The sequence below is a fragment of the Ochotona curzoniae genome, unplaced genomic scaffold, assembly GCF_017591425.1.
Source record: "Ochotona curzoniae isolate NIBS_2020 unplaced genomic scaffold, NIBS_Ocur_1.0 contig_1014, whole genome shotgun sequence".
Lineage (NCBI taxonomy): Eukaryota > Metazoa > Chordata > Mammalia > Lagomorpha > Ochotonidae > Ochotona > Ochotona curzoniae.
This window is the reverse complement of record NW_024464920.1, coordinates 31,847,852-31,859,142: the sequence shown is the minus strand read 5'-3', so window position 1 is coordinate 31,859,142 and position 11,291 is coordinate 31,847,852. Positions and strand designations below refer to the sequence as shown.

The following is an 11,291-nucleotide window of genomic DNA, read 5'->3' as shown; positions in this document are numbered from 1 at the left end:
ATACAATTTTTAAAATCTGCTCTAAGACCTTTAAGAGATCCTCCCCTGTAACTATTACTGACAGTTTGGTAAAAGAAAAAATTCAAATTTCCTCCTCAATGCCATTTCTTTGTTACTTGGCAGAAAGAAGAGGGGTACTGGAATACATGACTAATGTGTGAAATACTAATTGGAGAAAGGGGCAAGTGTCAGGGTGGCTGTCTCCTGAAGGAACTCAACACGGCTTGTTGAATGAATGGTTATCACTCATTTGGTTTCCAAAAAGGGACATAGTTGGTGATTGTATGAGCACAATTTTCGCAAAAGGTAACACAATCATTGACTCTAAAATGAATCACTATGTGTTTATTTTTAGTCTGCCTCATACAATAAGTTACAGAGATGTGAGAGAACAAGAAGATATTTCCATCCCCATTCTAGTTCCTGTTTAGTGGGAAGACTTCAGTCATTAGGGGATGGGGATTCATTTTTTTTACTTGTTGCAGGAATATTTTCTGTCATTAATGTGTCCCCCTGGTATGTGTTGTGTATGTTGAGGTTTGGTTAAAGTGCCTGGTGGATTGCTGAACACATGAAAGTCATCATTTGAAACAATGTTTTAGACACTATTGATAGTATGAAGGAATCTTCAAAATGTTCATAGAAAATGCAGTTTAGAAAAAAAAATTCTACAGGAGAAAAAAACTGTCTCAAAATAGGCTTATATTCTTATTCCATTTTCCCATGAGCTTTTTGAAGTGTCATTGGATATAACTATGTACTTTTTGCCCACCTTACTGAAAAATACTCATAAAACCCACTGTTTTATAGATCTAAAGGATTGAGAAAAGGCGTTATCATTCCGTGGTGGAAAGTTGACTAAGACCACTGCAGGATAACAGGTGTCACCTCCCTGACAACTGTGAATATGTGAGTGGAACAAGTGACATGTCCTATGATGTACTGTGCATTTGTCTTTGAGTCAACCTAGGCTCAGAGGTCCAACTGGGTTCCAGGATGGTTGGGCCTCAGAGATAAAGGTGATAGGAAATTGAGTGGGAGATCAACAAAGGGGCTGGAGAAGATGATAACATGTGGGCCACAAAGCCAAAGCCCACATGAACTTTCCCTGGAACTTCCCTGGTCAGATGTGCTCCACACCTGTGCTTACGTGCCAGCCAGGTCATGCAGTGATAATTTCATAGATTAGGAGAATTCAAAATATAACAAAGTAACAATAGCAACAATAGCAACATACACATACTCCGCATTTATGACCGCTCTTCACCTTTGCATCACTCACTTGGCACAGGTGGCCTGTGGCTATTTGCCAATGTTTCTTAAAATGACTTAATCAAGATACAACTTATATGCCATGGAAGTCTTTATTTTAAGTGTGTATTTCAGTATTGTTAGTAAAACAGAGCAACTTTCATCAAAATCCAACTTTGAAACATTTACATCACCCAAGTAGATGCCTCATGCCCATTTGCAGTCAATCCCTGATTCTATTACTCAACCCCCAACCCCAGGCATACAATAATCTTCTTTCTGTCTCCATTAAGTTGTCTTCTCTGGACATTCTATATAATCAGAGTCATATAACATCTAGTCTTTTTTTTAAAGATTTACTTTATTTTTATTAAAAAGTCAGATATACAGAGAGGAGGAGAGACAGAGAGGAAGATCTTCCTTCCAATGACTCATTCCCCAAGCGGCCCCCGACGGCCAGAGCGGCACTGATCTGAAGCCAGGAGCCCAGGGCCTCTTCCGGGTCTGCCATGCAGGTGCAGGGTCCCAAGACTTTGGGCTGTCCTCCACTGCTTTCCCAGGCCACGAACAGGGAGCTGGATGGGAAGCAGAGCTGCCAGGATTAGAATCAGTGCCCATATGGAATCCTGGCATATGCAAGGCGAGGACTCCAGCTGCTAGACTACCGTGCCAGGCCCACATGTACTCTTTTGTATTTGACTTCTTTCATTTAACGTGAAGTTCATCCATTTTGTGTCTAGCCATCTGTCAGTTAATGGATTTTGGTTTGTTTTTATTTTCTGGCTATTGTGAACAACACTATTGTAAATGTTCGTGTGAAAGTCTTGAATTTCTCCCGGTTATGTGTCTAGGAGTGCAACTGTTGGATCATATGATACATTCATATCTAATATTTTAAGAAATGGACACGATGTCTTCTGTCTTTTCTGTGACTGCTTTCTTGACTCTTAAATCCCATCTCTTTCTACTGGGTGTAGGTTCATTTGGACAGCAATCCTGCTGATAGCCTTCAGCTCTCAGGGTAGAATAAGTGTGTGCTCATTGAAGATAATGGCTATAGTGAGATGAGTCGTGGCGCCAAAGGTAAGTCTCTGCCCCAGTTCCTGAAACTGGAGAATATTATTTTGCATGATATAGAAAGTGAGCAATGGTCTTGAAAAGAGAAGTTTATTCTGAAACACCTAAGTGGACTTCAAATGCCACCACTGTTATACAAGGAAAAGGAAGAGAGGCAGAGTGGAACTGAACACAGACACATGAAGGAGAAGGACGTGTCAACACAAAGCAGAAAGGTGGCTGCTAGCCGGGGTGTGCTGACAGCTACCAGAGACTGGCCAGGTAAGGGACGCGCTTTCCATCATGCTCCCTATGGATTTGATTTTAGATAGGATGAAGTGATTGTAGACTTTTGATCTCCAGAACTCCAAGAGGGAATTCTTGTTGCTTTTAAGGTACCAAATTGGCAGTAATTTGTCACATTAGCTACAGGAGACCGCTAAACTAGCAGCTGAATGGAGCAAGAGTAAAAGCTGGAGTATAATAAATCTGGAGGAGGTAAACAAAGTCCTGGATTCAGGAGACAGAGAGATTTCTAATTGCTCTGGGGCAACCCTTTCTCATGAATGAAATGTATTCATTTACTCATTCACTTTCAGTATTGAAGCTCTGAGCCCATTGGATCATTTTTTGTTTGTTTTGTTTTTTTGTTGTTGTTTGTTTTAATCCTAATTGTAAGGAAAGTATCCATTCAGAAAGAAATTATATTGGGTCTGCCATTCCTTAACATACCTTATTGCCTGATCAGGCCAAGCTAATGTCTGTTCCTGTAAATACGAGTGAATTAAAGTCTGTTTGATGGCTGTGAGACTCTGGGAGGTCACCGATAAATGTAGATAAATGCATACAGTCATTTATCTGTATAATGGGAATGAATGCACATGAAGTTTTTATAAAGATTAAACAGAAAAGGTTTAAAAAAAACCCTGATCTCTGGGGAAAAGTAGTCTTGACTTTGGTACTTTCTGTTCTCTGTGGTGCATTGTGGACAACTTAGCGTAACATTGCTGAATGTAGCATTGGAAAGAGATGCACTAGGATACGATATGTTTTCTATTCAGATACAATTGATATAAATAACCTTAAGAATGTAGATAACAGTAAAATGTAGTAAAATCGTTAGAAAAATGCTAGTTTCACATATTTGGCAATCTTTAAATGTAATTAATATAATTAAAATTTTTCTTTATTTTGAGAAAGGGAAAGATTGACAAAAGGAGACAGAGAGTGCTCACACCTGCTAGTTCATTCCCCAAATACCCACAGTGATTGGGATCGGGCTGGCCCACAACTAGGATCTGGAAACTGATTCAAAGTCTTCCACATGGATGGCAGAAACCTAATCACCTGAACTATTGCAGATGCCTTCCAAGATGCGCATTGGCAGGAAGTTAAGAGTTGGGAGCTGGTGTTGAAGTTATGTACTCTGATGCAAGACGTGGCTTTCTATATGGTGTTTAACCACTAGGCTAGTAGTCTGTTCCAATTTTAATTTTGAAAAAAATTTATTTGGCCGAGCAACAGAGGAAAAGATGGAGGGAGAAAGGAAGGAAGAGAGAGAGAGAAAGGAAAAAAGAGAGGGGACTAGGAGAGTTAGAGAGATCCAATCACCATTGCAGCTACTACTATTTTGACTAGGACTCCTTACTTAGACTGAAAGTCGTTGTATTTTTTTTTTGTTGTTATTGTTCTGAAAAAGCTAAGCAGTAATTTAGGATCATCTTATCTTGTGTTTAGGGAGTGTTAATTACTTTCAGGGGTATGAGATTTAAGGACAAGGGAATCCAATAAAGCAATCCTGCCTAAAGCCTTTATTTCTCAACATAGGATAGGTTTGTGCCCATTGAAGTTAACGGCTATAGCGAGATGAGAGGGTCCTGTTTCTCCTAGGCTCCTGTTTCTCTTTAGATGGTGACCCTATGCTCTCTGCTTGCCACCTCTATCTCTGAAGCAAAGTTGAAGACTGTTGAAGAGGGCCCGGTGCAGTAGCCTAGCTGCTGAAGTCCTCACCTTACAGGCACTGGAATCCCATTTGGGCACCGGTTCTAATCCCGGCAGCCCCGCTTCCCATCCAGCTCCCTGCTTGTGGCCTGGGAAAGCAGTCAAGGATGGCCCAAAGCCTTGGGACCCTGCACTCACGTGTGAGATCTGGAAGAAGTTCCTGCATCCCGGCTTCAGATCAGTGCAGCTCCGGCCATTGCAGCCATTTAGGGAGTGAATCATTGGACTGAAGATCTTCCTCTCTGTCTCTCCTCCTCTCTATATATCTGACTTTCCAATTAAAAAAATAGTTCTGTATGTTATTATTTTGTCCATATGATGGAGAGCATTGGGCACCACACCACACTCTGACCTGTGTGAACCCAGGGGGACATTTCTTTGTTTTCAATTAGTGACTTAAGGGCTGGCTCATTCCGGGGGCTGTGCTTCGCATATCAAGCTCAAGTGTCCTAAGGATCATTGGATATGGAATGAAGTAGGAAATAATCTAGTTATTATAACTCCTTTTTATGGGTGGGAAAAACATTATAAAATTTCTCATACTGAGCACTGTGAAGTATATAATACTTTTGCTTCTATGATTTTGGTTACTTTAAAAACCTCACATAAAAAGCCATCAGTGTGTGTCTTCGTGGTTGGTTTACTTCATTTGGCATAATATCACCACAACTCCTTTTGGGAAAAATAATGTGCACAATTGACAGAAGCTTTAAGAATACAGTTGGGGCAGGAGGAATTTCAAGGGACATTCTCCACTAACAATATGCTCAGTAAAGTTGGCTTGATTGGACCCATTTTTAGCACTTTAGTTGGCTGACTGGAACATCAAATACCAGGGCCAGAGATGGATGTTCTGGAATAGTAGAGGAGATACTGAGCCTTATTTTTAATTGTGCTTTGTATCTCTTCTTTACACAGTTCCTCTGTAGACACATTCATAAGAGATATTTTAAAATTCATCAGCCCAAAGGGATGCCAGAACCATCACTTCCCATAGATGTACATTTCTTGATCCAGGCCTCATGGAAGTATTCTTTTTTATAGATTTGACTTTTTTTTTTTTTAATAATCTTCAGGACTCAAACACGAAAGTTGTGGTTGGAGCAGAGCTCAGGCATAAATATGTATCTACTTCTTAAAACTATGCAGGAATTTCTGTGTGCCCTTTTCCTAATCATACTCCTCAGCCTGTTTTAATTTTTTAAAAAGATGTATTTTTAAATTTGTTTGAAAAAGAAAATTGCAAAGAGGAGAGAAAGAGAACAAAAGAGAATAAGGAGAGCTTCTATCTGCTGGTTCATGTCCCAAATGGCTGCAATAGCTGGGGCTGTGTCAGACCACAGCCAGGGTGCTGGAGCTTCTTCTAGGTCCCCCACATAGGTGCAGGGGCCCAAGCAACTGGGTCATCCTCCACTGCTTTCCCCGGCATGTTAGCAAGGATGCAAACTGGAAGTGGAACAGCTGGGTCTTGAACTGGTGTCTATGCGATATGCAGAAGGCTTTACCCTTTATACCACAATACTGGGCTCCCTCAGTCTTTTATTATTTAGCCTTGAGGAGGGCACTTCTTTAAAAGGCTGGTGTAAAATTGAATAAAAGGTGAAAGTTTATTTTGGTGTAGAGGTTTTTGAAATTCATGCATCATTTCTCTGTATTATGTTTTTTTTTTCATGAACATTTGGAGGGTTTCTTGTCATTCTCTTCCTGTTCATACTTGGGTTATCTTGCCAAGTGATATACATCTTTTCAGCGTACCTTAACTTCTTTCTGTTTTGACTTTTAAATTCTCACTAGAGATCTTTCATGTTGATATTCTCTTCCTTTCTTCCCTTCTACTTTCCCTTGAGTGGTAGTTATAAGTAACAACCAAAGTTTCATATACCATAAAGTAAAAAGTGTTGGCTTTTGTTTTAGAGATGGGTTCATTGTGTAAATGCCATATAGGTTAATAAAGTAATCAAAGGGTAGGTTTTGGATAAACATTCATGCCACATCTGGTAATAAAGGTTTTAGTACTTAATATTAAAGGCCTTACTGTTAAGAAAATAAATATAGAGATAAGTAATAAAATATGTGAAACATATATAGAACCTATAAACATTGCAAAACATAAGTGAAATGCCCTAGTCTCCTTATCAAAGTTCCAATGTATATATTTGTATTAAAAGGAATTTAATATATAATTGGTGTTGCCCATTACAATGTGAGTAATAATGAACAAATTAATTGCCTTTAAGCTCTTAGCTGTACTTTTACATGTCTACCAGGCATTCATTTCCAAAAAAGTGTTTCAAAGTTATTTTAAACTCCACATGCTGAAATCAATTCAGGATCTCTGGAAACCATCCATCCTTGCCCCACACTGGATCTTCCTTTTTTCCCTCTTAGTCATGAATGCCACTACCCACATTTCTCTCAATTCTTGACCTTTTCCTTCACTTCATCATCTGCTCTCCTTTGAGATTTGAAATCTCTCTCAAGTCTACCCTTCGTTCTGGTTCTAACACCATTCCAGATGTTGTCATCCTTCCAGAAAACAGGTGCACTTTAGGATAAACCTAAAACCATATTTGGGATAAAGAAAACATTAGAGCTTCTATTTTTATTTTTATCTTCTTCTTTTAATATATCTTGCATTTTTGTAACTGAAGTTATATGTAGAACTATGTGCACAAAATTGTCTAGTGGAGTATTCAGTTAAAATGCTTTGGAGATGACCAGCCTTGATTGTTTCCGTTTGCCTTTTGCTTTTTATGTCTAGCTAAATGAATTAGTTCTACCATCGGAATTCCAAGTGTTTGACCATAAGCCAGTTGGGTTCTGGGTGGTTAAAAGAGAAAGACTGCTGCAGCCTGAGACCACCACACAAGATGAGTTAGTTCTCTGTATTAGTCTCTTCTTTGATCACATTCTGCCCGCCTGTCTCCTCTCTGCATACTGTAGCTGACTATGCCACAGCCTAGCAAAAGAAACCTATTGAAGTTAGAGTACTTTTAAAGCAATGACCTCATTCCTTTGGGAGAATAAGAATGGACATATTCTAGGATTTGTGGACTTTTTTGTTGTGTGAGAATAGTTAAGGAGGGAGAGTAGCATAGTGTTAACAATTTGGAGTCAGATGACATCTATCTTCCTGTCATGTCTGATCTTGGATAAACTACTCCCTCTACATCTCAGTTTTTCTGATTTATCTAAAATGGCATAATCACACCTCTTAGGATATTAAGATAACATGTACAATTGTACACCATGGAATGACATGCTGATCAAAATAGATCACAAATATGATAGTGATATGAAATTATATTGCCTTGTAACATCATAGCCTTCTTAATTTGTGTAACTATGTTCACACCATGACAAAATCACTTTAAATGTTTCACAGAATACGTCTTCATTAAATCATGCATGAACGTACGATGTGTATGGCAACCAACAGGTTTTTGAAAAGTAGCAGTATTTCTTATATTCTTTTCTGAAACTCTTGGGGCTCATACTAGAGAATGTGAGCTAATATTTTGGTAAAGACTTTATTTGTTTGTTTGTTTGAAATACAGAACTACAGAAAGAGAGGTAGAGATATAGAGATCTTCTGTCTACTGATCCATTCTTCAAATGGTCACAGTGGCTTGGGGCTGGACCAAGCCAAAGCCAAGAGCCAGAATCTTCATCTGGATATTCCATATCGGTGGCAAGGTCCAAGTACTCTGGTGTCCTCTAAAGCTGGATTGGAAGTGGAGTAGATGGGACATGAACTAGTACTCAGTTGATGCTGGTATTTTAAGTCGTGACTGAGCCTGCCTACACTGTAATTCCAACACCTTTGAAAGTCAGGATTCTGCTATGGCTTGTGTGTTTTCATGTGTTGAAAGCTTAATTCCCAGTGTAGTAGTGTTGTGAGGCAATGAGGTCATGAAGGGCTTTGTCCTCCTGACTATTACTATCCTGTGCATGATTGGTTATCATGAGCGGACAGTTACAAAACTGAATTCACACTTCTTTTGCTCTCTTGCTCTTGTCCTGTTTTGCAATTCCACCTTCCACCTTGATATGACACAGCATGACAGCCCTTGCCAGATGCTGGCACCATTTTCTCGGTTGCCCTACAAGCCTCCCAAACCATGAACCAAGTAAGTTTATTTTCTTTAGACATACCTAGCCTTGTGTATTTTGTTATAGCAAAAGACATGCATTTAAAACATTCTAGAGAAGCGTTCTTGAGGGAGATGACAGCTCAGCTGAGATGATATGGAAGTGTGTCAGGTAGTGCCAACAGTTGGTGTGTTGTGGCTGAGGTGGAGTCAGAGAGGAGGCAGGAAGCGGGGAGGCTAGAGCGCCATGGCAGGGTTACAGAATGGAATCGCTGTTTTTTTTTTTTTTTCCAAATGATGTTAACTACTGCTGCATTGTAACTTTATTTCCTTAAAATAGCACACACAAATACCACTCCATACACCATCAGAAAACTAAAGCAGCACCTTTATTTTATACATACGAACAGTATAAAATGTTTATTATGTAAGAGCCGTGTTTTGTTTACAATATATTATATTGCTCCAAGCCAATGCAAAACAGTTCATACATTATATTCCCTATTTCACTGTGTTTACAATATATTATACTGTTTAACTGATACTACCACAGTATAATTTCTTGGATTTTTTTCCAGTATAAAACTCTCTGGAATAATGTTAAGGTCAAAATATATTGAATCAGAGTTTAAAATAGAGGCAGTTAAAACAGGTGACCAATGTTTAAACATATGATAATAAAACCTGAAAAGCAATAACTTTAACACTGGAAATGATTTCATCCAAATCCTTGTGATTTTTGCATTTTTGCCCAGTTTAACCTCTCTAATGTTCCCCAGCCCTTTGACACCAAGAACATCTTGTAATTTTGAAAACATCTGCCAACCACACACTGAAAACATGAAATTTCAACCTGATCTACTGACATGATATAAAATCTGTCCCAACGCTCTGAAACAAGAAAATCTATATCATCATGCTACAGATATACTTACAAAACTTAAAAGGAAGAGTAAATATCAACTCAGTGATTTATAATGAAGCTAATAAAATTCAGGCCAGTATTTTTACGTGTAATGAACATTATTTGAACATTCAACACATGAAAGGTTAACAAAGGCTATGAACTTGGTGTAACTTAAAACGTTGCAGATGTCCGGAGTTCACCAAATGTAATTGGATTCCGGTGGATCCTGCTGCTCCCCAGCCTTTTTAAGTGAAGGCGTGTGCTGCCTGAGCTGGGTGCCTGCTGGCCTCAGGGCATGCAAGAGGCTGGCTCCATACCCTGCAAAAATTATTCACAGCTTAAAAGAAAAGCTACAAAACCAGGCTCTTCAGATTCATGATTAACCATTCAAATGAAGTCCATTTGCCCTTTTCAACCACAAAAAGCTACCTGAATGAAGAAATGTTGCAGGATCAAGATCCCTGTTCATAGAAACGTAGTTTACTAACTCCAGCAGACATGGATCCATCAGAATTCCCACTCAAATGTATTTTGGCTATGCAGAAATTCTTGTTAATAAAAGGTTGGGTAAATTTGATTGAATGGAAGGATATTCTTCACCTAAGCTCTGAGAAGGATCTAGCACTGAGGTCTTGAATGCCTGGTAGAAAATCTAGTCATTGATTCTTTTCAATACTTTGCAAACTCAGACCAACTTACATTGATCCGTTTCAAAAATGAACCCCATCCACTCCCTACTCTTCACTATGACTGGGTGTGGCTATTAGCCTCCCACTAAATGGAAATTCTGTGAGAATTAAGTACCTTCATCCTAAGTGTTAGAGAAAGGATTATGATGTGAACTGATGCCCTAGCAATGGGGATCTGTGAATTTCCATCAAAGTGTTCATCTGTCTGGTTCCAGCTGGTTGCAATGGAATAAAACCCCAAGTTACATAACTTGAGACCTCCTTTCCTGTGGCTTGTGAACTTCTAGAGGTGCCTGGGGCTCTGACTCATTTCTGATTTTCAAAAACTGGTCCAAAACAGCAATTACTTTGAAAGTTCTGCCTCCATCTTGCTGTGCATCAGAGTCAAGTCTGCAATTTCATTTGTTCCTTGTGGTTTATGAATCCAAGCATGCCATTTAACTACTGAGACCAGGATACTTTGTTCCTCAATGTGTTTCTTTGAATTGTCAGCAGGCAAGCTAGTAGCTTATGGGATGGTCACAACACCAGCAAACAATGCCCTGAAGTAAATCCCTACCATGTTGCTTGTCCTGCCACCCATGGAGCCCAACCTCCCTGCTGGTGAGGGTGAGCCTGAGCGGGAACGTCTGTCTGCAGATCCCTCCTGCCCCTGTCATGCCTGGGTGCATGGGACCTCCCAAGATGTCACCCCACTGGGAGTCACTTCTTAGTAGAACTCTGTGACTCAGAGCTTCCTTGTCACCTTCCTCTAGACAAAAGAAACGCTACTCTTTCAAGCTTGAGCTCTTAGTTAATGTACAAAAGAGCTGGGTGGCTGCTCCAGGAAAACATATTTCGATTTTAATGCAGCACTAGGGCATCTTCTTGGTAGGGGATGGCTTGAGCTAAAGGACGTCCACAGATGGTAGGAGCTACAGCAGCCTGGCTTGCAATGGGTGCTACCTGGGGGCTGACAGACCTGTCAGTATTGGCATTCATTGCTCCACATCCTGGAACCCCTAACTTGCCTCACTTTTGGAAGTGAAACTGAGCATAGCAAAGGAAAGAGCGCTCCAGCGCTCACCGTCATCGCGCTCAGTGCTTACCAGGCCCCACGGGTGAGTTCCAGAGATGTTTGTAATTGAGTCCCAGGATGTTTGGTCTAACATCAGGTCATCCTCACACCCCAGAGCCTCTGAAAGGTTATTGTCATTGTGGGACAAGGTTGGGTTTTGAATCTAGATGAGGGTAGCATACAGGATTTGGTTTATTTATTCCATGTGGCTGTAGAAATGGTATTCTTCTATAAGTCAT

The 11,291-nt window shown here is 39.9% G+C and overlaps 1 protein-coding gene across 1 annotated transcript in view; it reads right to left on the bottom strand.

The window, feature by feature from the left end:
- Positions 1-8,769: 8,769 nt before the first annotated feature.
- Positions 8,770-11,291, bottom strand: part of WIF1 (WNT inhibitory factor 1) — a 60,792-nt gene continuing 58,270 nt past the window's right edge. Inside the window, exon 10 of the mRNA XM_040990096.1 lies at positions 8,770-9,624. Coding sequence (XP_040846030.1) covers positions 9,503-9,624 — 122 coding nt within the window. The 3' untranslated portion in view covers positions 8,770-9,502. The remainder of the gene's footprint in view (positions 9,625-11,291) is intronic.